The sequence below is a fragment of the Littorina saxatilis genome, linkage group LG16 (assembly GCF_037325665.1).
Source record: "Littorina saxatilis isolate snail1 linkage group LG16, US_GU_Lsax_2.0, whole genome shotgun sequence".
Classification (NCBI taxonomy): Eukaryota; Metazoa; Mollusca; class Gastropoda; order Littorinimorpha; family Littorinidae; genus Littorina; species Littorina saxatilis.
The window spans coordinates 38,208,647-38,235,795 of NC_090260.1; the positions used below are offsets into that span (position 1 = coordinate 38,208,647).

At 43.0% G+C, this 27,149-nt stretch overlaps 1 protein-coding gene across 1 annotated transcript; it reads right to left on the reverse strand.

Annotated features, from left to right (window-relative positions):
* On the reverse strand, positions 1-26,450 carry LOC138951016 (uncharacterized). The gene is made up of 9 exons (XM_070322710.1): positions 26,232-26,450; positions 9,739-9,796; positions 8,689-8,922; positions 8,165-8,302; positions 7,524-7,607; positions 7,064-7,117; positions 6,505-6,605; positions 3,788-3,976; positions 1-1,524 (listed from the first exon to the last, which is right to left on the reverse strand). The coding sequence occupies exons 1-9, from the start codon at positions 26,232-26,234 to the stop codon at positions 1,396-1,398; spliced, it is 990 nt and encodes a 329-aa protein (XP_070178811.1). The 5' UTR covers positions 26,235-26,450; the 3' UTR covers positions 1-1,395.
* Positions 26,451-27,149: the final 699 nt, after the last annotated feature.

A 27,149-nucleotide genomic window follows, 5' to 3' on the forward strand; every position in this document is an offset into this window, starting at 1 on the left:
AAAAATCGCAAGAAATTTATTATTCAGACATGTAATACAGTTAAAAACACATACAGAAAGGTTTCCTAATCCGACCAGTAAATACATTTGAGTTTAGTGGATTTCACTGGATATAAATTAGACTGATTTACACATTAGAAAATCAACCAAAAGGCACTTACGAGAGAAAAAAGCGACAAATTAAAGATTGTGGCATGTTACAAAGAGATCTTCAAAATCATAAAAGCAAACAGTAAAACGACTAGAAAGACGAAGGTAAATGCAATTCAGAGAGTGTATATTCATGAATTGTGAAAGTAGAATACAAAATATGAATCTTTGTCATCGTAAACACTGCTATGAGTTAAACGCATTTCAGTATATATATACAAAAAATGTGAAATCAGATGTTAAAGTGTGTTTTTATAGAGTGAATGACTCTGTATATATATACACAAATGCAGAGACAAGGGTGAAAGGTCAGTTTAAGCAACTGTACAATATCGTATCTTACAAATCCAACCTTTAATTGAATGTCTATGATTTTAGCACCGACGTAAATTTCCCACATTCTACATTTTCAAACTCGATAGCAAAACTTAGGGCACGCGGGCCTTCCGATCTGACATACTGTCATGACACTGTTCTCAATGTTTTAGTAACAAGAAACATCTGCAGACAATCTAAATTTGACTCACAGCTGTATCCACACTGTGTGGATGATGTTTACAAAATGTCCGCACCTACCCCCATACATCACGCGAGGGATCATTACTTGCTCAGGCAACTGACGAAGTGAAGATGTTGATACTATCGTATGTCGCACATACGAGGGTTAAACATAAAAGGTTGACGCCTACACATAAAGGAACAGAGCATTTGTTTTCGGTTTAGAAAGAGCATTATATCCAGACTGCCCTTTCAGAGACCCTAAAGATAACATCCTGCCTGTCTTCTTTTGACTGATTGATCATAAAAAGTCAAACCAACAGATCCCTTCGTTGTTACCAGTCTTCAAACTTTCACCATTTACGACAACATGCTGAATATGTTTGGTCTGCACAGATAGCATTCCTTGAAAGAAAAACGTGGTCATCTTACTTCGAACGTTGCTGCTATTCTTTTTTTCTTCTTCAGAAAATGATGTCAGACTGGTTACTTAAATCACAAACGACCTCATAACAAAAATCAGGACATACAAGTATCTTTGCGGGAGATCGTGGGATGGACAGATTTCATAGATTGCGAGATACGACAGATGCAGCTCAGCTCCTGCCTATAAGGGCCAAGACATTTTTCCCCACCCCTCGTACGATGGAAAAGATGACGTCAGTATGGGCGTTCAGGGACTACGGAAGAGATGACGTCAGTGTGAGCGTTCAGGGACTGAGGAAGAGATGACGTCAGCGTGGGTGTTCAGGGACTGAGGAAGAAGCCGGTGAAGATGCTGTACTCCTGGCCGTACAGTCTGCCAGCGGAGTTGGTCTGGATCCTCACCTGCACCTCGTCACCCTCCTCCAAGGTCAGCACAAGGCCGTTCGACGCCTGCAAGGCCAAGGTCAAAGTCAAATAAACGGGTTTTAAGTGCTATGCAGCAAAATTGCTCACGGTCAATCTTCCCTTCAACCCCCCCCCCCCCCCCCCCACACACACACACACACACAACTAAACAACAAAAGCAACAACACAAATTCATTGATTTTAGTCTCTTGTGCTAGAAAACGAGTAACGAAATTAACATCTGATATCGCACACATGTCTGATACCCATATTGTAAACAATGATAAGTTAAAGCCCGTATGCCCCTACACGTACTCGGAACACATCGTGTTTTACACGAGGATCAACGCGATCTTGCTGTTTGGCTGTCAATTAAAACATCGGATATATGTAGAGAAGGGTTACAAGTAAGTACATGTTATACATATGATCTCACTGTCCTCACTTACATGTTTGATGTAATCACAAGGTTTTCGTGTTCCAACTGACCTGTTCAAATTGACTTTCACATTTTTGGCCTACACGTTAAAAGCGGTCTGTGATGTGACAACCGTGCTAAGAGCGGTCCATGTGTTGTGACCGAAGTGGTAAAAGCGGTCCATGTGTTGTGACCGAAGTGGTAAAAGCGGTCCATGTGTTGTGACCGAAGTGGTGAAAGCGTTCCATGTGTTGTGACCGAAGTGGTAAAAGCGGTCCATGTGTTGTGACCGAAGTGGTGAAAGCGGTCCATGTGTTGTGACCGAAGTGGTAAAAGCGTTCCATGTGTTGTGACCGAAGTGGTGAAAGCGGTCCATGTGTTGTGACCGAAGTGGTGAAAGCGGTCCATGTGTTGTGACCGAAGTGGTAAAAGCGGTCCATGTGTTGTGACCGAAGTGGTAAAAGCGTTCCATGTGTTGTGACCGAAGTGGTGAAAGCGGTCCATGTGTTGTGACCGAAGTGGTAAAAGCGTTCCATGTGTTGTGACCGAAGTGGTGAAAGCGGTCCATGTGCTGTGACCGAAGTGGTAAAAGCGTTCCATGTGTTGTGACCGAAGTGGTAAAAGCGTTCCATGTGTTGTGACCGAAGTGGTGAAAGCGGTCCATGTGTTGTGACCGAAGTGGTAAAATCTTACCGTATGTTGTGTCCTAAGTGGTGAAAGCGGTCCATATCTTGTGACCGAAGTGGTAAAATCTTACCGTATGTTGTGTCCTAAGTGGTGAAGGTGGTCCATATCTTGTGACCGAAGTGGTGAAAGCGTACTGTATGTTGTGTCCTAAGTGGTGAAAGCGGTCCATATCTTGTGACCAAAGTGGTGAAAGTGTACTGTATGTTGTGTCCTAAGTGGTGAAGGCGGTCCATGTGTTGTGACTGAAGTGGTGAAAGCCGTTCATGTGTCGTGACCGAAGTGGTGAAAGCGTACCGTATGCTGTGTCCTAAGTGGTGAAAGCGTACCGTATGTTGTGTCCTAAGTGGTGAAAACAGTCCATGTGTCGTGACCGAAGTGGTAAAAGCCGACTATGTGATGTGTCCTAAGAGGTGAGGTCCATGTGCTGTGACCTAAGTGGTGAAAGCGGTCCATGTGTTGTAACCTTAGTGGTGAAAGCGGTCCATGCATTGTGACCTAAGTGGTGAAAGCGGTCCATGCATTGTGACCTGTGTGGTGAAAGCGGTCCTTGTAAAGTAACCTTTTTGTTGAAAGTGGTCCATGTGTTGTGACCTGAGTGGTGAAAGCGTTCCATGTGAAGTAACCTACCTGTTAAAAGTGGTCCATGTGTTGTGACCTGAGTGGTGAAAGCGGTCCATGTGTTGTGACCTGAGTGGTGAAAGCGGTCCATGTGAAGTAACCTACCTGTTGAAAGCGGTCCATGTGAAGTAACCTACCTGTTAAAAGCGGTCCATGTGAAGTAACCTATTTGCTGTAAGCGGTCCATGTGTTGTGACCTGAGTGGTGAAAGCGGTCCATGTGAAGTAACCTACCTGTTAAAAGCGGTCCATGTGAAGTAACCTACCTGTTAAAAGCGGTCCATGTGAAGTAACCTACCTGTTAAAAGCGGTCCATGTGAAGTAACCTATTTGCTGTAAGCGGTCCATGTGTTGTGACCTGAGTGGTGAAAGCGGTCCATGTAAAGTAACCTACCTGTTGAAAGCGGTCCATGTGAAGTAACCTACCTGTTAAAAGCGGTCCATGTGAAGTAACCTACCTGTTAAAAGCGGTCCATGTGAAGTAACCTACCTGTTAAAAGCGGTCCATGTGAAGTAACCTATTTGCTGTAAGTGGTCCATGTGTTGTGACCTGAGTGGTGAAAGCGTTCCATGTGAAGCAACCTACCTGTTCATAGTGGTCCATGTGGTCCGTTGTGTACACGCTGGTCCGTGCCGCCTCCTCCCCGTTCACCTCAATGGCGGCGTCCACGTACCCAGAATCCCTCTCCTGGTGAGTGCGCATGCTCAGCCGCAGGAAGTACTGGCCGTTGCAAGGAGCAGTGAAGATGCCCTTGGCTACGTCATAGGCCTCGCCCTGTGATGTGTATAAACAAAATCCTCGCCCTGTAGTGTGGATACATAAAACCTTCACCCTGTAGTGTGGATACATAAAACCCTCGTCTTGTAGTGCGGATGCATAAAACTTTCGCCCTTAAGTGCGGATACATAAAACTTTCACCCGGTAATGTGGATACATAAAACCCTCGCCTTGTAATGTGAATACATAAAACCTTCGTCTAGTAGTGTATATACATCAAACCCTCGCCCTGTAGTGTAGATACATAAAACCCTCGCCCTGTTGGTTGGAAACATAAAACCCTGGTCTTGAAGTGTGGATACATAGCACCCTCGCCCTGTAATGTATATACATAAAACCCTCGTCTTGTAATGTATATACCAACGACATCTAAAGCTGGCTGCACTCGCCCCCGCTAGCGGGTCAGGAGGCAGACTCTGCTAGTCCTTTCTTTAGATGTCGTTGGTAGATACATATAACCCTCGCCCTGTAGCGTGGATGCATAAAACCCTCGCCCTGTAGTGTGCCCCGTAGTGTATATACATAAAACACTCGCCCTGTAGTGTGGATACATAAAACCCTCGCCCTGTAGTGTAGATACATAAAACCCTCGCCCTGTAGTGTAGATACATAAAACCCTCGCCCTGTAGTGTAGATACATAAAACCCTCGCCCTGTAGTGTAGATACATAAAACTCTCGCCCTGTAGTGTGTATACATAAAACCCTCGCCCTGTAATGTGGATGCATAAAACCCTCACCCTGTAGTGTAGATACATAAAACCCTCGCCCAGTAAGGTGGATGCACAAAACCCTCGCACAGTTGCGTAAAGCATTTTTTCACCAAGACGGAAAGATACAGTGCTATAGAGAGAGAGGCAAGTAGTACACGGACTGTAGTATCAGTGTATTGTACCGAGAAAGAGACAGTGCTATAGAGAGAGAGGCAAGTAGTACACGGACTGTAGTATCAGAGTATTGTACCGAGAAAGAGACAGTGCTATAGAGAGAGAGGCAAGTAGTACACGGACTGTAGTATCAGTGTATTGTACCGAGAAAGAGACAGTGCTATAGAGAGAGAGGCAGGTAGTACACGGACTGTAGTATCAGTGTATTGTACCGAGAAAGATACAGTGCTATAGAGAGAGAGGCAGGTAGTACACGGACTGTAGTATCAGTGTATTGTACCGAGAAAGATACAGTGCTATAGAGAGAGAGGCAGGTAGTACACGGACTGTAGTATCAGTGTATTGTACCGAGAAAGAGACAGTGCTATAGAGAGAGAGGCAAGTAGTACACGGACTGTAGTATCAGTGTATTGTACCGAGAAAGATACAGTGCTATAGAGAGAGAGGCAAGTAGTACACGGACTGTAGTATCAGTGTATTGTACATAGAAAGAGACAGTGCTGTAGAGAGAGAGGCAATAGTACACGGACTGTAGTATCAGTGTATTGTACCGAGAAAGAGACAGTGCTATAGAGAGAGAGGCAAGTAGTACACGGACTGTAGTATCAGTGTATTGTACCGAGAAAGAGACATTGCTATAGAGAGAGAGGCAAGTAAAGTACACGGACTGTAGTATCAGTGTATTGTACCGAGAAAGAGACATTGCTATAGAGAGAGAGGCAAGTAGTACACGGACTGTAGTATCAGTGTATTGTACCGAGAAAGGGACAGTGCTATAGAGAGAGAGGCAAGTAGTACACGGACTGTAGTATCAGTGTATTGTACCGAGAAAGAGACAGTGCTATAGAGAGAGAGGCAAGTAGTACACGGACTGTAGTATCAGTGTATTGTACCGAGAAAGAGACAGTGCTATAGAGAGAGAGGCAAGTAGTACACGGACTGTAGTATCAGAGTATTGTACCGAGAAAGAGACAGTGCTATAGAGAGAGAGGCAAGTAGTACACGGACTGTAGTATCAGTGTATTGTACCGAGAAAGAGACAGTGCTATAGAGAGAGGCAAGTAGTACACGGACTGTAGTATCAGTGTATTGTACCGAGAAAGAGACAGTGCTATAGAGAGAGAGGCAAGTAGTACACGGACTGTAGTATCAGTGTATTGTACCGAGAAAGAGACAGTGCTATATAGAGAGAGAGGCAAGTAGTACACGGACTGTAGTATCAGTGTATTGTACCGAGAAAGAGACAGTGCTATAGAGAGAGAGGCAAGTAGTACACGGACTGTAGTATCAGAGTATTGTACCGAGAAAGAGACATTGCTATAGAGAGAGAGGCAAGTAGTACACGGACTGTAGTATCAGAGTATTGTACCGAGAAAGAGACAGTGCTATAGAGAGAGAGGAAAGTAGTACACGGACTGTAGTATCAGAGTATTGTACCGAGAAAGAGACAGTGCTATAGAGAGAGAGGCAAGTAGTACACGGACTGTAGTATCAGTGTATTGTACCGAGAAAGAGACAGTGCTATAGAGAGAGAGGCAAGTAGTACACGGACTGTAGTATCAGTGTATTGTACCGAGAAAGAGACAGTGCTATAGAGAGAGAGGAAAGTAGTACACGGACTGTAGTATCAGTGTATTTACCTTGTTGGTGACCACAGAATCAAAGATGACGAGATCGTTACTCCCGAACTGTGGTCCCAGCCTCTCTCCGATCTGTGCTGTGAAGGACACGCGGCATGTATCTGCGGAATCATCATCATCACCATCATCATCATCATCATCATCATCATCATCATCATCATCATCATCATCATCATCATCATCGTCATCGTCGGCATCGGCATCGGCATGATCATCGTCGTCGTCGTCGTCATCATCATCATCATCATCATCATCATCATCATCATCATCATCATCATCATCATCATCATCATCATCATCATCATCATCATCATCATCATCATCATCATCATCATCATCATCATCATCATCATCATCATCATCATCATCATCATCATCATCATCATCATCATCATCGGCATCGGCATGATCATCGTCGTCGTCATGATCATCGTCGTCTTCATCATCGTCGTCGTCGTCATCATCATCATTATCATATCAAACCAAATACATACAATCTATAACTCTACAGACAAAAGCCTTTCATACGGAGACTGTGACGATTCCGGTGTATACGTACCGTCGTAAGACTTGAGTTGTTGCCTGAGTTCCTTGTTCTCCGAGATGAGTGTTTCTGGAAGGGACAGAATGACGGTACTGGGTGAAGCGTGTTACGGGCTGACAGCTGCACTGAGCAGCAATACACGCACGGTCAAACAGATAGGCGTTAATGAGAAGAAGCACACTGAAGGACACGAGTATACAAATGCAGACACGCATCACTGCATACTCACACGCATGCACCGACACACACGTACTCACAAACGCATTTAGGCCCATTTCCCTCAATACACACATCCTGATCCACACACACACACACACACAGTACACACACACACACACACACACACACACACACACACACACTCACGTACACCCGTACCACTCTTGCCCCCAACCACCCCCCTTCAAACACAAACACATGCTCCCCATCACCCCCCCCCCCCCCAATACATGCACACTTCACATCTCATACTGACCTCTAAGATTCTTGACCTCTGCCCACACCTGTTCACAGGAACATGCCCCATCCACCACGGGTTTGGGGGTCGGCTCGTCAGGCTCTGACGTCATAAAGTATTATGACGTCACCACGCGCACACGTCACAACGTCACACAGATAACATTATCAGAAAACTTACAAACAGCTTGTCAAGTCATGTAGCTGAGCAAACAAGTAAGCTAAGAAGAAAAAAACGAAAACGAAAACAAAAACTTAAGAACACACACACGCATGTACGTACGTACGCGCACGCATGTATGCTTATACGCACAGACAAACGAACGCACGCACGCACGCACACACACACACACACACACACACACACACACACACACACACACACGTACGTAACGATTCCCACTGAATCTTAATATCTATTTTTCTTTCTTTTTTGAGTTCTTTCTTTCTCTGTTTGTCTTTCATTTTTTCTTTTGTTCAATTTAATGTTCTTTATTTCTTCATTTTTTAAAAAAAATCTTTAACTCTGTTGTTCTTTCTTATCTTTTTTCTTTCCGATTCTTTCTTTCTTTCTTTCTTTCTTTCTTACTTTCTTCACTTTCTTTCTTTACTTTCTTTCGTCTCTTCCTTCCTTCCTTCCTTCCTTGTGTTCTGCCTTACCCGTGAATGTGACATCGATAGACTTGTTGAGGAGCGAGAACTTGAAGAGCTCCATGTTGAGGTAGGCGAAGCGGCACTGGTACTTGCCCGTGTCAGTCTTAGTCGGGGCGCTGATGTTGACTGTCAGGAACGCGCCCTCTGCAACACAATCAGTACACATGTTTGTTTTCATTTCTCTTGGGAGGGGGGGAGGGGGGAGAGAAGACAGGGGGGGGGGGGGGTGAGGGAGTGAGGGGAGGTCTGGAGAGAGTGAGGGAGAGTGAGAGAAAGAAGGGTCGGGGCGCTGATGTAGACCGCCAGGACCGCGCCCTCTGCAACACAATGACTACACATGATTGTTTTCATCACCGTGGGGAGGGGTGAGGAGGTAGGTGGAGAAGGTGGGGGGGGGGGGGGTTGAAAGGGAGAGAGAGGGGGTGAGTGAGGGAGAGAAAAAGAGAGAGAGGAGCGCTGATATGGACCATCAGGAAGACCCCCTCTGCAACACAAGGATGAGGGGTTATTTTTTTTGTCATCCACCCTACCGTCTCCACTCAGGGCGCCCTCGGCAGTGACGCGGTCGTTTTTGGCGTGTGTGACGGTGCCGCCGGTCCGCTCTGACGCCACGGGGACGGTGACGTTGTCCTTCAGCTGGTCCACCTGCAGCAGGATGATGAGGTTGACGTCGGCATCGACGTTGCTAGGCGCCCGGCACGTGATCGTCAAGGTCTTTGTGGTGCCGTTCACTACGTTGGAGGGCTCGGCCACGAAGCTCAGGTCTGGAACCAACGGCAAGGAGTGTTGTTGTTTGGTTTGATTAGTTTTATTTATTTATTTATTTATTTATTTACAGAGAGAGAGAGAGAGAGAGAGAGAGAGAGAGAGAGAGAGAGAGAGAGAGAGAGAGAGAGAGAGAGAGAGAGAGAGAGAGAGAGAGAGAGAGAGAGAGAGAGAGAGAGTTCTGTTGAGTCGATCGCCACATTTGGAAGCATTGTGCGACATTCCACACAAGTCAGACCTTTGTGTGAAGGTCATGCAAAGGTTGAAGTTTATGTCCCCCAAATCTAAAGCGATTCAGTCAACAGATGTAGAAGTTGCATATTTTGGGGGTCACCCTGTATATTTCGTACATGTATTTGAGCATTCGGGACTTTTCAGTCGCTAAAAGTAGTACCCACGAAGTGTAGCTTCTCAACCCATTAGCTATCGAGGATTTAGGCCTGTTGCTGGGAGGTTATTGTTTTGGTTGCTGGTTGTTTACCGACAAATACACACCCCTTCCGGTTTACAGATGGAAAGAAGCAGAAGGGGGGACGTTATTCGCTGGTGTAAGGGAAGTAACCTGCTCTTTATAACAGTACTTTTTTCTCAAAGTTGCTTCCCTTGCAGTATTGTGTGTGTGTGTGACGGTGTGTGTGTGTGTGTGTGTGTGTGCGCGTGCTTGTGTGTGTGTACGCACATGCATGTGTGCGTGAGAGTATGTGCTTTATTGTGTGTGCCAATGTGGTGGTGTATATGTATGTGTTTTTGTTGTTTCTGTTGTTTGTTTGTTTGTTTTTGTTGTTGTTTGTTTGTATGTGGGTGCGTGTACCCACCTTGGCAATGAGCAAGAGCCAGCAGAGCAGCGGCGATGAAGAAACAGGCGATAGGATTCTGCAACACAGTTGACACACACCAGTGAAACTAACACCTCAACCAATACACTATATCATGTGAGTCAATGACCTCATGCACATCGCACGAGGTGGGCGCGGGGCCTGTAGGTTGGGTTGTGCTCTGTGTCTAGCACCACCACACAGTCGCATTAAGTAGACACAAACTAACAGTTCCTAAAAGACGGGCGCACTACGGTGAAGATCGTGTAGTGCATGTCAGAGCACGGTGAAGATCGTGTAGTGCATGTCAGAGCACGGTAAAGATCGTGTAGTGCATGTCAGAGCACGGTAAAGATCGTGTAGTGCATGTCAGAGCACGGTAAAGATCGTGTAGTGCATGTCAGAGCACGGTGAAGATCGTGTAGTGCATGTCAGAGCACGGTAAAGATCGTGTAGTGCATGTCAGAGCACGGTGAAGATCGTGTAATGCATGTCAGAGCACGGTAAAGATCCTGTAGTGCATGTCAGAGCACGGTGAAGATCGTGTAGTACATGTCAGAGCACGGTGAAGATCGTGTAATGCATGTCAGAGCACGGTAAAGATCGTGTAGTGCATGTCAGAGCACGGTAAAGATCGTGTAGTGCATGTCAGAGCACGGTAAAGATCGTGTAGTGCATGTCAGAGCACGGTGAAGATCGTGTAATGCATGTCAGAGCACGGTAAAGATCGTGTAGTGTATGTCAGAGCACGGTAAAGATCGTGTAGTACATGTCAGAGCACGGTGAAGATCGTGTAATGCATGTCAGAGCACGGTAAAGATCGTGTAGTGCATGTCAGAGCACGGTGAAGATCGTGTAATGCATGTCAGAGCACGGTAAAGATCCTGTAGTGCATGTCAGAGCACGGTAAAGATCGTGTAGTGCATGTCAGAGCACGGTGAAGATCGTGTAGTGCATGTCAGAGCACGGTAAAGATCGTGTAGTGCATGTCAGAGCACGGTAAAGATCGTGTAATGCATGTCAGAGCACGGTGAAGATCGTGTAATGCATGTCAGAGCACTGTAAAGATCGTGTAGTGCATGTCAGAGCACTGTAAAGTAAAAGATCGTGTAGTGCATGTCAGAGCACGGTAAAGATCGTGTAGTGCATGTCAGAGCACGGTGAAGATCGTGTAGTGCATGTCAGAGCACGGTAAAGATCGTGTACGTAGTGCATGTCAGAGCACAGTAAAGATCGTGTAGTGCATGTCAGAGCACGGTAAAGATCGTGTAGTGCATGTCAGAGCACGGTGAAGATCGTGTAGTGCATGTCAGAGCACGGTAAAGATCGTGTAGTGCATGTCAGAGCACGGTGAAGATCGTGTAATGCATGTCAGTGCACGGTAAAGATCGTGTAGTGCATGTCAGAGCACGGTAAAGATCGTGTAGTGCATGTCAGAGCACGGTAAAGATCGTGTAGTACATGTCAGAGCACGGTGAAGATCGTGTAGTGCATGTCAGAGCACGGTAAAGATCGTGTAGTGCATGTCAGAGCACGGTGAAGATCGTGTAGTGCATGTCAGAGCACGGTAAAGATCGTGTAGTGCATGTCAGAGCACGGTGAAGATCGTGTAATGCATGTCAGAGCACGGTAAAGATCGTGTAGTGCATGTCAGAGCACGGTGAAGATCGTGTAATGCATGTCAGAGCCCGGTGAAGATCGTGTAGTGCATGTCAGAGCACGGTAAAGATCGTGTAATGCATGTCAGAGCACGGTGAAGATCGTGTAATGCATGTCAGAGCACTGTAAAGATCGTGTAGTGCATGTCAGAGCACTGTAAAGTAAAAGATCGTGTAGTGCATGTCAGAGCACGGTAAAGATCGTGTAGTGCATGTCAGAGCACTGTAAAGATCGTGTAGTGCATGTCAGAGCACGGTAAAGATCGTGTAATGCATGTCAGAGCACGGTGAAGATCGTGCAATGCATGTCAGAGCACTGTAAAGATATCGTGTAGTGCATGTCAGAGCACGTTGAAGATCGTGTAATGCATGTCAGAGCACGGTAAAGATCGTGTAGTGCATGTCAGAACACGGTGAAGATCGTGTAATGCATGTCAGAGCACGGTAAAGATCGTGTAGTGCTTGTCAGAGCACGGTAAAGATCGTGTAGTGCATGTCAGAGCACGGTGAAGATCGTGTAATGCATGTCAGAGCACGGTAAAGATCGTGTGGTGCATGTCAGAGCACGGTGAAGATCGTGTAGTACATGTCAGAGCACGGTGAAGATCGTGTAATGCGTGTCAGAGCACGGTAAAGATCGTGTAATGCATGTCAGAGCACGGTAAAGATCGTGTAGTGCATGTCAGAGCACGGTAAAGATCGTGTAGTGCATGTCAGAGCACGGAGAAGATCGTGTAGTGCATGTCAGAGCACGGTAAAGATCGTGTAGTGCATGTCAGAGCACGGTAAAGATCGTGTAGTGCATGTCAGAGCACGGTGAAGATCGTGTAGTGCATGTCAGAGCACGGTGAAGATCGTGTAGTGCATGTCAGAGCACGGTAAAGATCGTGTAGTGCATGTCAGAGCACGGTAAAGATCGTGTAATGCATGTCAGAGCACGGTGAAGATCGTGTAATGCATGTCAGAGCACTGTAAAGATATCGTGTAGTGCATGTCAGAGCACGGTAAAGATCGTGTAGTGCATGTCAGAGCACGGTGAAGATCGTGTAGTGCATGTCAGAGCACGGTAAAGATCGTGTAGTGCATGTCAGAGCACGGTAAAGATCGTGTAATGCATGTCAGAGCACGGTAAAGATCGTGTAGTGCATGTCAGAGCACGGTAAAGATCGTGTAGTGCATGTCAGAGCACGGTGAAGATCGTGTAGTGCATGTCAGAGCACGGTGAAGATCGTGTAGTGCATGTCAGAGCACGGTGAAGATCGTGTAGTGCATGTCAGAGCACGGTAAAGATCGTGTAGTGCATGTCAGAGCACGGTGAAGATCGTGTAACGCATGTCAGAGCACGGTAAAGATCGTGTAGTGCATGTCAGAGCACGGTAAAGATCGTATAGTGCATGTCAGAGCACGGTGAAGATCGTGTAGTGCATGTCAGAGCACGGTGAAGATCGTGTAGTGCATGTCAGAGCACGGTGAAGATCGTGTAGTGCATGTCAGAGCACGGTAAAGATCGTGTAATGCATGTCAGAGCACGGTAAAGATCGTGTAGTACATGTCAGAGCACGGTGAAGATCGTGTAGTGCATGTCAGAGCACGGTCCCAGCCAGCATGATTCTGCGTGTCGCATGCGTTATTTCTGCGTTTTTCATGCGGGGATGCGTACGTCCTCGTGACACCTTCGCTTCGCGCGCGTTACTTTTCGCCAACTTTTACGCAGATTGTCGCATTCGAAACGACTTCACCACGCAGTGTTTAGCACGCATGGATTCAATGAAAAGGTGATTGCAATTTTTGTTTTTCCTAATTTTATACTGTGGGTTTATGCATTTACTTCATGAAATAATGTATTATATTTTATGTTATCAAAAAATATTTACTTTTACATTTTGGTTTATGAATTGTTATTCTTCTTCAAAAACTTTTTTTTTCTTTTAGAAAAAAAAATTGCATAAAAACTTTCAATCTGTTATTTTTCAGTTTATCTTAAGACAGTTTCGGTTAAAAAAAAATGCATTTAAAAGTTTAATAAAAATATTTTTATTTTATGTAATGGTTTTCCCATTTAATTTTTATTTAATCATTTTGTTATTACTAACATTTATTTGCTTAATTGTTATCCTGATTATTTTTATCTTAAATAAATATGATTATTTTAATTTGTATTATGATTATAATTGTTTTAGCATGTAATATAATTATTGTAATGGGGATTTGGTATTGTTGTAGGAATCAGCTTTCCACAAAATAATGTCGTGGAAAAATCTAGGCAAAGCATAATAAAAATATTATATGAACAGAAAAGATAACTGAAATCTATATGAACACCCATAACAAAACGATAAAAACATTTAAAAAATTCAGATTAAACAAAAAAATGTAAACTAAAGTAACTTTGAAACTAATTATCTACTCAAAATAAAGGCTGATGTTAATGGTTACATAAAATTTGTTCTCAGCATATTTTCATTTTATTTTATTTTGCTTTGGAAGAAAATCTCTATGAAAGTTCAATTTCAGGGGAGACAGTTACCTTGACTGAAAAGAGCAATTTATTGAAGTTATTTCCCTTGTCTGTCAGACCTACTTCAATCAGACAATCTCCAACTTCCTGTTGGCAAGAAGTCTGTCAAATCCACATTGTATCGGCGTTTTTTTGCTTTTTCTTCATATTGACTTGTATTTTTGACTTGCAAATTGGATGCAAGGTAATCTTATCCTTCTCTCTGAAATGAAGATTGACTTCTTTCAAGAATAGGTAAGTTGATCAACTGAAGGAAAGATTTGGGAATTTGAATTTTTGATAGCTCGCGGCTATCACTTTCGATTTTTTTTTCGCCTAGAAGAACACTGTTCTATTCATTCATGTTTGTTTTGTCTGAAAGATGGATGAATGAACTAACTTTTCCAAAAACATAAAGTTGATTGATGCAGTGGTTTGTTTTTAAGGAGTTGTGGAAGAGTGAAAATACCATCCGAATCCCGATTCGCGGGTCGCTCACGGCACCATAAAAACTGAATTTTCGTTTATCATTTTATGTCTCATTGTCTGTTTCTTGGTGAACTTTGGTTGGTTCCTAATCTGGTCGAGTCATTGCGGCAGCAGTTGTCAGGAGCTTTAGTAGTAATACTAATAGGCTCTTCATAAATCTGTTTTTTTTTTATTTGTATCTTTTTATTTTTCCACAGATGTTCAACTTTCAGTTCCGCATACTGACATAGACTCATAGTGGAATATTCTGTGTCTGAGTCTCGGAAAAGAGAAAAATTACCCTTGTTCCCGAGGCATGCATAGACTAGAGAGGCAGGCAGAGGCTGTGTCAGCGTGTGCAGTGATAAAGTTGAAAAACAGATTTTTTTGAAATAAAAATAAAAAATACATCACAGAGAAAATAAATATATACTAATTTAGTGAAATTGAGATGCTTATATTTAATAATTAATATTCCAGTTTTGATGTTTGCGTGTTACTGTTAGGTTTGGGAATCAATGTGATCCTATTTAACTTCCAAGTATTTATTTTTTCAGAAAGCTTTGACTTGAGTATGACGGTGCTCACTGCTTGTTTGAACTGAAGGTGAAGAAAGCTGAGATGGACAGTGACCTTAACACCGCCACCGATGCCAGTAACGCAGACTGTCGTTCCGTCCCGGCAAGGTGAAGATGAACAGGTATGGCTCGATAGCAATGAGTGTCTCATTCAGAGTCATTGATAGTGACACTGACAGCGTCTTTTTGTTCTGTGACTTTGGCTTATTTTGTGTTTTATTCTTTTAGTTATAACCAGATGTGTCAAACAAATTCAGCTGATCTCTTTTACTGTTTTAGTGAAACAAATGTATTGTTTCCAGCAAAGGGAAAAAAAATCGGGTGGGGGCGGTTGGTCGATTTTATTTTTATATTTAAATTTTTATTTTATTTTAATAGTTTTATTGATGTTTGTTTTTAATTAACACAGGCATCTCATTGATGAGAAAGTGTGAACTGTGTCCGCGGGATGCCAGAGAAGAGTAACTTTTCATCCAAAGTCTGCAAAATTGAATTTAAAATTTAACCTTTTTGATGAATATTTTTGAATGAATACAAAAAGTTCTAGTGTTTGGAGGAAAAGTTAAGGTCAGTTCAACTTTAAACAATGATTTTTAGTGTGTGTTTGTTCTTCTGTCTAAAAAAAAAAAAATAAAAAATCTGCTTGAAGTAAATACACACAAAAATTTTCATCTCCAACTGCTGAGTCCCTACATCTTTTTACCCCATCAAATGCCACTCTGTATGCCCCTTTAAAAATTGATTGCAATATATATATTCCTCATCTTCTCCTGAATTCAAAAATATAGAGATGTCACGTTTACTTTGAACATTTGCTCAGATTGTTTTTTAGTGCTGATGGTTTCTTTTCAGGCCGACAGATTGTCTAAAATATGTATTGCTTCATGTAAATGTCTTTTTGTTCTTCTTTTCTTCTATTCAGCGGACACAAGACTACGAGCAGAGCAGAGCGGCAAGATAAACATCAGTTCTTGCTGCTGGAGAAGGTTCTACAGGAGCAGATGGACCTGATGCGACTAATTTAGTAATTGGTCGCCAAAGAATCATGGTGGAGCCAGAGCCTGTGCTACTGTTCGATGGAGTCATCTTTTTACTGTTGAGTGTGGAAGATGTTGAAGGCACATGATGGATCTGTCGAAGGAGTGATCACTGGTAGGTGGCTTTGAATGCTATTGTTGAAGCAGACCAGTCATGCCTGTGCTATTTTCCCCAGATAACTGTAGCAAGATCTTGTGAGAGTGACATGTTATTGTTAGACGCTCTTTAGGCTTTAAATGTTACCTTGAGTGTGTGCTTTTTGGAGGATGCCAGATGTCATCACGGTTCACGGGTGTATCTTAACTGTTCATCAGTTCTCAGTCATTACCAGTTTCCCATTATCCTGGGAATTCATGCAAGGTTTATGCGTATTGGTCACATTTGTGAATTTAACCAACACATTTTGATGATAAAACTATGCTTATGGGTACGCACAATGATGGGCCTCTTTTTCTCATGTGGGGTGCGGAAAATGCATGCACCACTTTGTTTTCTGTGATCATTGCATCTGTGAGAAATAATGCAAATATTGCTCTGTGACCAGAGCTGCCATCTGCTAGGTTTTCAGGGATGTAACAGAAATTGCTACGCTGTTTCCTCAAGTTCAAAATTGCAAGTGCTACACTCAAGCAAATAATCACAAACATGCAACAGTGCCTTCTTGTGAGTTCTGATTCTCACTTTGTGTAGGCATCGGATTATGGGTCAGAAAAAAATTGTCCACACTGAATAGTATCACGGTTGACGCTCTCTTCTAACTATGTTTGTGCTTTCCAAATGAAGATTTGTGAGATAGTATTGAATGATTGATGCAGGTCACCTGAGGTGTGTGATTACATTTTATGACAATGCTACACTCAATCACCATTTGCTCTTCTGAAAACTTTTTTTTTTAAAGCAAGTGCGATTATTGATTTTTTGTTCCAGGTGACAGTATGATGCTTCCAGATTGAATTGTTTGTATGTGAAGAAGAGCTGTCTGAATATTTGATTTTTGGAATTCAGTTGGCTTGTTTTGTTTGTTTCAGATCCATGACCATGAGCTCGGTGTGGTTGGTGGACATGAACTAAAGACGACTACTGATGCTGTGATGACGAAGGTGTTCCATAGGCTACACGGTTGCTGACAGGGGGCTCTGGGGGAGGGCAGGGAAAGAGACCATGGTGTACGCTGCGACTAAAAGCCATCGACAGTGAGTTGTTTTTCATAATTTGTAAAATCATCCTGGTCCTTTTAGGAAGAAGATAAAATCCATGTCTACAAAACAACAAGTTATTTCTGTCTCAAATTTTGTTCTTTGGAATCAATTTTAAATTTGCCATGTTTCACATGTGAATGATAGTTGTCAAAGCTTTTACGCTTAACATTAAATTGCTAGAAGCCAAGTTCCTGAGCTCATTTGTCAGTGTCATGGATTTTCGACTACATACGAAATAAGGATGTTAGCAAACGGTATGATGTCGTCACATATGCGTCTGCACGTCACAGTACATGTATTATGAATTTCCGAAGGCCCCCAAAGAAAAAGTCATAGTAAAAGTAACTTTAACCACTTGACTGCCTTATGACGGGTATACCAGTCATGCGCTTGTGCAGCCGCAGCGCCTTAGGACGGGTAAACCCGTCTTCTCCGTTCCGGGATTTTCCAGAAATGCTACGTCACTGCTGACACACAAATAGCAGCCAATGGCTTGGTAGGATACCTCATTCTCATGAACAAACATAAATGGTGACGCGGTTTTGCGTTTGAAGGCTATTTTCGGCCTTGTCGACAGGGTATGGGAGAGAAATCTCGACTCGTCAAAATGGCTAACGGTGACTGTCGACCGGGCCCTAGTAGGGAAAAACAAAGCCGGACTGACGCTACAGGCGGTGCAAATGATTATGGATACTGACAGGGGAAGGGGGAGATCTTCTTTCGGACAATTCGTTGGAAACAGGTAGATGACAGTGATTATAATCCTTTCTTGGAGCGAGCAAAACAGCCACCTGTGTTTGATCCACAGGCACCGGAAGATGCGCCGGGCTGATTTTTCAAAAGTTCATATTTAAACATCATTATAAGCCAAACTAATTATCATTTCCATGATTAGACACTAAAAACAGATTCTTGGTTCAATTTCCTTTAAAAACAACATAGGTTTTACTTACCTACCTACTGCCAGTTTGAAGCTAGATTTTTGTGTGAATTATTACACCCCAAACTCCAATATTCCCTGGCAGTCAGGAATGCACATACCCAAGTTTTGATTGGCAGCGAAAGGGTTAAAACAAATATTAGGGTAGGTATTTTTTTTTACTTCTCTTCTACAAGGATTACAATGTGTTGTAATTTCCTAACTCAAGTATAGTTGGTGTGTTGTAAAAGCGTATGGTGTGTATGCAAGTTTGTGTGTCTGTATGATTTTTAGCAAGTTTACAGGCGTCAGGAAATAAACTTGAGACTTTTCTCAAATCAGTGATAGTTGTTTGATGATCTAAGTTCATGTTATTTTTTGTTTTGTCATGCAGAGGCTGTTCCGTGAAGCTGTACGGGTGCCACAGGTCAAGACCTTGAAGACGGCCGTTCAAGACTGGTTTTTGGAAGCCTGTGATAAAAGAAAGAGACAACAGGCCATGGAAGAGCCTTCATGATTTGGTTTGCAGTAATTGAACTTTGTAATCTCTGTAGGCTTATTTACAATGCTAGTTGCAAAAATTTGATGAATGTAAGATTTGACTCGCCTGAGAAATTGCTAGTGAGTAATTGTATTTCACAGTTCAGGTCTGTGTGGCTGATGGGTAATGTACAGAAGAGTCTGGGGTTTTGTTGGACATTATTAAAGCTAAGCTTTAAACTTCACACTCTTCTACAGATGATGTTCAGACATGATGTACCCTTTTAGGTTGTGTCAGAACGACAGAAGACTAAACTGGAAGTGCTCAACTACCATTACTATCAGTGGAGACGCATGGATGCATTTGAACTTTTCTTGTGGGTATCCCATACTAAAAATATAGAATACATGATTCTGGAAAAGCTGTTCAAGGGCACTTACACACTATATTCGATTTTTAATACACGACTCAAACCTTCAGGCTAAATTAAAATGAATAAAATACAAGTATAAAGAGTTCAGAAAAGAAGAAAACAAAAAGTGAACAAATAGAAAGAAAAGGTTTTAACAATTCCTTGTCATTTATGGGAGTCGAACGCAAACAACCTAGGCAGCTTGAAGGAGACAATGCATGATGCGGGTTTTTGTTGTTCTTTATTATTTTTTGGAGTTGAGTTGAGAATTTAGAAGCGAGACTAGAAATATACTTTTTTTTTTGTGCTGTTAAAACCGTTATGATTGGATTTCTATAGATGTAAGTCTTGGTGCACCTGATAAAAATTTAGCCCTTGAATGCAGGCAGTGTAAGGTAAATGAAGCAAAGTTCTCTCCGAAACAGCAAAAAAAATGCATTTCAATTATATTGATCCTCGACACCTTATTTTGTTTGCTGAGCAGCTGGCCGCTGGAGACTTGTCTATCATTTTGTGAGTAAGCTGCGTGTTTTACATCCATTTTGAGATGGCAAACCTATGTTTTACGCAGTCTGATAAGTTTTTTTTAATTTATGAGTTTTATGTCATGGTTTTTTTTAAATTTATGAGTTTATGTCATGTTGGTGTGCTTATACATATCAGTGGAGAAGGGGCATTGAATAAGTGTTTCTTTTTGATATCATTGTTCTGAATTTTGACTATTAGCTGGCATTTTACCTTTTGTTTCATTATTGTAGTTGTTACTTTTGTGTAGTGAAACTTGATAACTCACTGCTGCCCATGTCTAGGTTGTGTCAATTGTTTTTTCTTCACTGAACGTACCACTGATTATCAATGATGACATCAGGGTTTTGTTCTGTTTTTTCTCTGGCATTTGAATTTGCTTCAAATCATTGTGAACTTTTTTTTCCATGCAAAGTTACTGGTATATGTGAATATGTTAACACACTTCAAATCAAAACCTGAAATGTCTCCTTTTTAAAAGTAATTTTTTTAATTTCTTTTATTTAAATGGTACACATTCATATGATTGTCTCCCTTTTTTTCCCTTTTTTCCTTTTTTTTTCTCTCTCCTCTTATTTTGTTTTTTTCTTTCTTATTCTTCGGTTTGTTCTTCCTTTTATCTTCTTATCCTCTTTCTCTTGCTTGTTCCTTGTCCCAGTATGCTTTCACGCCGCCCCATCTAATTATTTTGTGCTCCATCCACATCTGAATTTCGTTCAGCTGCCTTGTCCGAAATGTGTGTGGGGCACATATGTATGTTTAATGTCAATGTTCATGTTTCAAGTTCCTTGCTTTGTGAATTGCATACCAATGTTTTATGCAGTCGTGATAGATTCTAAATGTATGTGTTATCCTAGTTTGGTGTACATTGACTGGATTTCGATCCCTGGAGAATGGGCATTAACTAAGTGTTTGTTTGTGATATCATTAGTAATCTGAAGTTCAACTATTAGCTGGCTTGTAGAACTTTTTTTCTCTTTTTGTTGCTGTTCTGTATTCAAACATGTTGATACAACTCACTGCTGCCTATGCCTAGGCTGTGCCAATTATTTATTTATTTGTTTACATCAATGTGATATAGTGACGAGTGTACATCAAAATTCTCTCTTATAAGTTATACTGGATTCTTCACTGCATGTACTACGGCGTATCAATGATGACTATCAGGGTTTTGTTCTATTTATTCTTTGTTCTGCCAATTTGAATTCTGCTTTGAATAGTATTTTGATCATTTTTGTTTCCGTGCTGCTGGTATGTCAAAATGCAGTGAAATTAAAACCTGGAAGTCACAATGGCAATAAGCGAGATTCAAATCTCTCCTTTGTTTTAATCAATTTATTTGACTGCATTTTTGTTTTAGAACTTGTACATAATTATGATCATCTCTGTTATCGAACCTGCACGCTTGACCTTTGTCTTTCTGGATCAATACAATGTTGTGCACTGCCCATTATTTGTTTGTGAGTGCGTAAAGCGGTTGTGTGGTCTGCGTAAAATTGTGTGAGTCAATCGTGACATCTGCGTGGAGAGTGCGTCAAATGCGTGAGAATGCGTACAGCAATTGTGACATCTGCGTGAAGAGAGCGTAAAAAGCGCGTAATGCCTGAGAATGCGTCAATAATTCGTGACATCTGCGTGGAGAGTGCGTAAGATGATCAGGACATCTGCGTCAAGAGCGCGTTAAATGCGTAAAGCAATCGTGTCGTCTGCGTGGAGAGCGCGTTAATAGCGTGAGAATGCGTAAAGCAATCGTGACGTCTGCGTGGAGAGTGCGAATTTGTCTTGGTGTCAAATAAGCGTGCGCTGGAGGTGCGTATGGTCTGCGTAATCTGAGGGAAAACGAGTGTGTCACGCATGTATTTCGCTTTGCAAAATCGCGCGCGTTACGCATGCGTCCAGTGCAGTTGTTACGCAGAGTTTGGCGACTGCGACACGCATTCGCTGCGCAAAATTTTGCTGGCTGGGGTGAAGATCGTGTAGTGCATGTCAGAGCACGGTAAAGATCGTGTAGTGCATGTCAGAGCACGTTGGGTTATAGAAACACGGAGAACAAAAAACACACACGGCGCATCCCTCGAAAATGGAGTATGGCTGCCTGAAGCTACTCTTACACTGTGCCGAATTGCCCTTGCGAATAGCATTTTCCAATAATTCACAATGATCGGGACATGGTCGCAAGACTTTCGTTACAATTCGTCTCTTGTTTTGAACATAGCAACTTGCTCCTAATATTCGCAAGGAAGTCATATTGCTATTTTTCTCGCAACGTACTCGCAAGACATTTGTAATCATCGCTTACATTTGAATTAATCAGATTTCTTATCAAAGTTCCGAAATGCCCTTACTCTCATCTGAGTCGAGGGTCACACACACACACACACACACACACACACACGCACGCACGCACGCACGCACGCACGCACGCACGCACGCACAGACAGACAGACAGAAAGACAGACAGGCAGGCAGACAGACAGACAGACAGACACACACACACACACACACACACACACACACACTGTGAGGGAAAGAGAGAGACTCGGAGAGAGATTCATATCAAGTTGTAGCCAAGAAACTGAGAAGCCGGGCCTTGTCTTGACGGCAATATCTTCAAGCAACATCTCAGAACAGAAAATGACATCATTCACCAACATCTCTTATTTGACAGAAAAGCTACAAATACTGGCGGTTTCCATGGAAATGGAGAGTTGAGACAGTGTAATCGGCATATTGAAAGAGCGAGGGAATGCCAACGTCATTTCACAGATCGCTGCTACTGCTAACCGTGAGACTACAGACTGATATGGGTCCTAGGTTTCCCGCGCAGAAGAATGCAAGGCCTTAAAGGCATATGTACGCGCTCCCGTGTTTACAAAGTGTAGTTTGCCCATAATCGATGTCAAACGCACCATAAGACCATATAATGACGATATGTCACCATGCGCGGACCATAATACATGCATTACAGCTTGTTCTAGCCTCTGAAAAAGTGAGGATGTCAACAAAGACGCGGAGTTATTTCCCTTGCGTCAACGCTACCTCTGTTGGCAAATCTATAAATAGGACGATCTAGATCAAAATAAAAATTCAAATATCTCAACATTTAAGGGGTCCTAGACCACAATATCTTGCAGGGAACTTAATTTAGCATGTCTCCAGCTGTTGGTAAAGCAATTAGCGTGTATAGTCATCGAGTACATATGGCTTTAAGTGCTGTTCACATGGCAGACTTGCAACCAACTTTCCTCCAACTTTCAAGTGATTTACGTCGGTGGCAAGTCAAATCAAAATCGCTGCCCATGTGAACAGCATAAACGCGATTCTCGCATTCGGGATTGTCCGGTTGTTTTCCGGAGAAGGGAAGAAACTGCATTAGCGTGGGTTGGCTAGAGCTAACCAATCAGTAAGCGCGATAAGAACAGTCTGCGCAAAATCTTTGATGAGCCACGGCCGAGTCGAGCGGTGCTCAACTGAGTATGTTTTGAAGTTGCTGCTGAATCTGGCCTAAATCGTACCTAAACCGCCGTGCCCGTTCACATGGCACACTTTTCGCCGACTCGGCCTTGACGACTCGGGAAAGATCTTCAAACGACTAAAGTTGGGTGAAAGTTGGTTGCAAGTCGGCCATGTGAACAGCACTTTAGTCGAGCGCGGACAGCCTCAGAGGCAGTAGGATTTGTGTAACCTACGTCTTTTAGTTTCACTCTGCGGCAACCGTAAGACAGCCGGGTTAGGGCACAACGGCCATAATTATGGCCAGAATAAACCCTATTATCGGTATTCGCAAAATCACCGGCGCAAAGTTCAAAGCATGTTGTACGGCTATCTCGCGAGAGTTGCGAAGGCCGAAGCGCCGGCATACCATTAACAAAGAGAATGATTCTTGCGAGAGCTGCTCAGATGCCGAAAAGGTCTATACATGTACTTGACAGGGGTGCATGGGATCAGGAATGCCGGTCGTTCAGTGTTGGGTGAGGAATTGAGGCCTCAGAAATAATGTTGAGAGCGAAGTTTGTATCGGTGACTTTAGATCATATGCTGCTGGTCTGCGCACTGTTGAAGCAACGATTTGTTTGTTTGCCGCAGATAAGGACATATTAAACAGTCAACGTATTTAGACATATTAAACAGTCAACGTATTTAGACATATTAAACAGTCAAAGTATTTAGACATATCAAACAGTCAACGTATTTAGACATATTAAACAGTCAAAGTATTTAGACATATTAAACAGTCAACGTATTTAGACATATCAAACAGTCAACGTATTTAGACATATTAAACAGTCAACGTATTTAGACAACTGTCCCCACAGATGACTGCTCATGCCTTCAGTGTTGCCGCCAGCCAAACAAACTTCATCAGTGTTGCCGCCAGCCAAACAAACTTCATCAGTGTTGCCGCCAGCCAAACAAACTTCATCAGTGTTGCCGCCAGCCAAACAAACTTCATCAGTGTTGCCGCCAGCCAAACAAAACGTCATCAGTGTTGCCGCCAGCCAAACAAAACTTCATCAGTGTTGCCAGCCAAACAAACTTCATCAGTGTTGCCGCCAAACAAACTTTATCAGTGCAGTCTCTCTGTTTGCATCTTCCGCCAACATTTATTTATCATTAATTTTTCCGTGATCGCATTCTGGGCCCGGGCTAAAGGATGTGTGCGGTTTGCCAATTGGACCCAGATACCATGTTTTACAATTGTCTTGTCACGAAACACTCAACGACTTGGCGTGAACTGTCCCAGATAGAAATAATTCTCACTCTCGTCGAGACTGATAGTCCATGTCGGCTTTGGGCGTATCTAGTTCATGTGCGGGGGCTGATCGAGACTTATAGTACACTTATATTACACTATTATATTACTGATCGAGGCTTATATCACACTTATGTTACACTATTATATTACTGATCGAGGCTTATATCACACTTATATTACACTATTATATTACTGATCGAGGCTTATATTACACTGTCCTGCCATGAGCTTGGGGTTGGTTGGTTGTTTGGTTGGTTGGTTGGTAATTATTGTTTATCGTCTCTTCAGCCTTTCAATGCTATTGGTGACCGATGCAAGTTGTTTCCTTATTCAGTTCACATGGTATTGTACCGACACACTACTTTCTCGACACAACTGACACGGTGCTAGGCTAGGTGAGGGGAGAAAGGGAGGGGGGGGGGGGCTACAGACGGGACTGGAGGGCGAGGGGGGAGGGGGGAAGATGAAGGAATCAGCAGCACGGAGAAAAGGCTGTGTTTTAAAAGAGGAAGAGTAGAACCTGCCCTGGCGGCCACCTCTTGATAACGACCACCTGCCCGTTACGACTAACCCAAATAATTATATCCACGATGAAATTCTTCTTCTGACATGATTTACCTTTCAATGATGACTACCTGTTTAAAGGGACACATTTGGTTCGTCCCTTTAGTGGTCGTTATAGACAGCACACACACACACACACACACACACACACACACACACACACACACACACACACACACACACACACATGTACACACTATGTCACTTTCACTATGCCACGTACCCCCCCCCCCCCCCCCATCCTTGTGTCAGTGCAAAGAGTTTACTGGCGGACAGCAGAGATTGTAACCTCTTTGCCGAACCTAACAGCCAGATCAGTTTCCATTACCACACGAAGACAATTGGCAATGATGGACTGAGATAGGAAAGAAATAACGAACGAAAGAAAGAAAGAAAGAAAGATAGAAAGATAGATAGAACGAACAAAACAAAACAACAAGTCGCGTAAGGCGAAAATACAATATTTAGTCAAGTAGCTGTCGAACTCACAGAATGAAACGCAATGCCATTTTACTCGTAGCATCGTCAGGCCACCGCTCATGGCAAAGGCAGTGAAATTGACAAGAAGAGCGGGGTAGTAGTTGCGCTAAGAAGGATAGCACGCTTTTCTGTACCTCTCTTTGTTTTAACTTTCTGAGCGTGTTTTTAATCCAAACATATCATATCTATATGTTTTTGGAATCAGGAACCGAAAAGGAATAAGATGAAAGTGTTTTTAAATTGATTTGGACAATTTAATTTTGATAATAATTTTTATATATTTAATTTTCAGAGCTTGTTTTTAATCCGAATATAACATATTTATATGTTTTTGGAATCAGCAAATGATGGAGAATAAGATAATGACCAAAGTCATAAATTGATTTTTAAGCCACCACGCTGAAATGCAATACCGAAGTCCGGGCTTCGTCGAAGATTACTTGACCAAAATTTGAACCAATTTGGTTAAAAAATGAGGGCGTGACAGTGCCGCCTCAACTTTCACGAAAAGCCGGATATGACGTCATCAAAGACATTTATCAAAAAAATGAAAAAAACGTTCGGGGATTTCATACCCAGAAACTCTCATGTCAAATTTCATAAAGATCGGTCCAGTAGTCTGAATCGCTCTACACACACACACACACACACACACACGCACGCACATACACCACGACCCTCGTTTCGATTCCCCCTCGATGTTAAAATATTTAGTCAAAACTTGACTAAATATAAAAAGAACGAAAGAAAAAAAAACGGTCTCCTTGGGACAGAGAGAGAGAGAGAGAGAGAGAGAGAGAGAGAGAGAGAGAGAGAGAGAGAGAGAGAGAGAGAGAGAGAGAGAGAGAGAGAGAGAGAGAGAGAGAGAGAGAGAAAGGAACACTTGGAGAAAGAAAGAAAGAAATAGCCGTAACTTACCATATTTGAAATATGTCCCTTCAACAGCACAGACTGTTATTCCCAACAGACGTTGACCCCGACAGCAACAGAGTGGCACTGAAGGAACGACGTAACGTGAACACTGAAGGAACGACGTAACGCGAACACTGAAGCAGCACACGGCGTGTAGCTGTAAGAGTGTATGTGTGTATGTGGCACACTGCACTAACGGCAAGCAACAAAGCCCGGTGAGTCAACGACTCCGGTCTCTCTTTCCTGCTTTCTCTGGCACCGCCGGTTTTCCATCTGCAGAGCTGTTGCGATGCACGTGCCACGGTTTTTTTCTCGAAGATAAAGAAGTTGTAAATTCAGTGACGGTTCAGTCTCACGCATGCAGGACAAAGAGAGAAAAGGTAGTGCCGTAATGTATGGCAGCTAGCCGCAACCTCCAGTGTGAAATCAGTGACGGTTCAGTCTCACGCATGCAGGACAAAGAGAGAAAAGGTAGTGCCGTACTGTATGGCAGCTAGCCGCAACCTCCAGTGTGAAATCAGCCCGAATGACATGGATATCGTCTCTGAGTCTGCACATAGAGTTGACCCGTGTCCATCCCTGCCGGAATTTGATCCTGCGACCTTACGATCACAAGTCCAGTGCTCTACCATGTGAGGTACCCGGCAACATTCGGACTTTGACAGACACACCGTCGAATCCTTCCCGCGTTTTGATGACTGTGTTTGATGTGTGTGTGTGTGCGTGTGTGTGTGCTCTCGTGCGTACGTGCGTACGTGCGTGTGAGTGAGTTTTTTTTTTCTCTCTCTCTCTCTCTCTCTCTCTCTATCTTCCTGTCTCCGTCTCTCTCTCTCTCTCTCTTTCTCTGTCGATCTCCGTCTCTCTCTCTCTCTGTCTCCGTCTCTGTTTCCGTCTCTCTCTCTCTATCTCTCTCCGTCTCTCTCT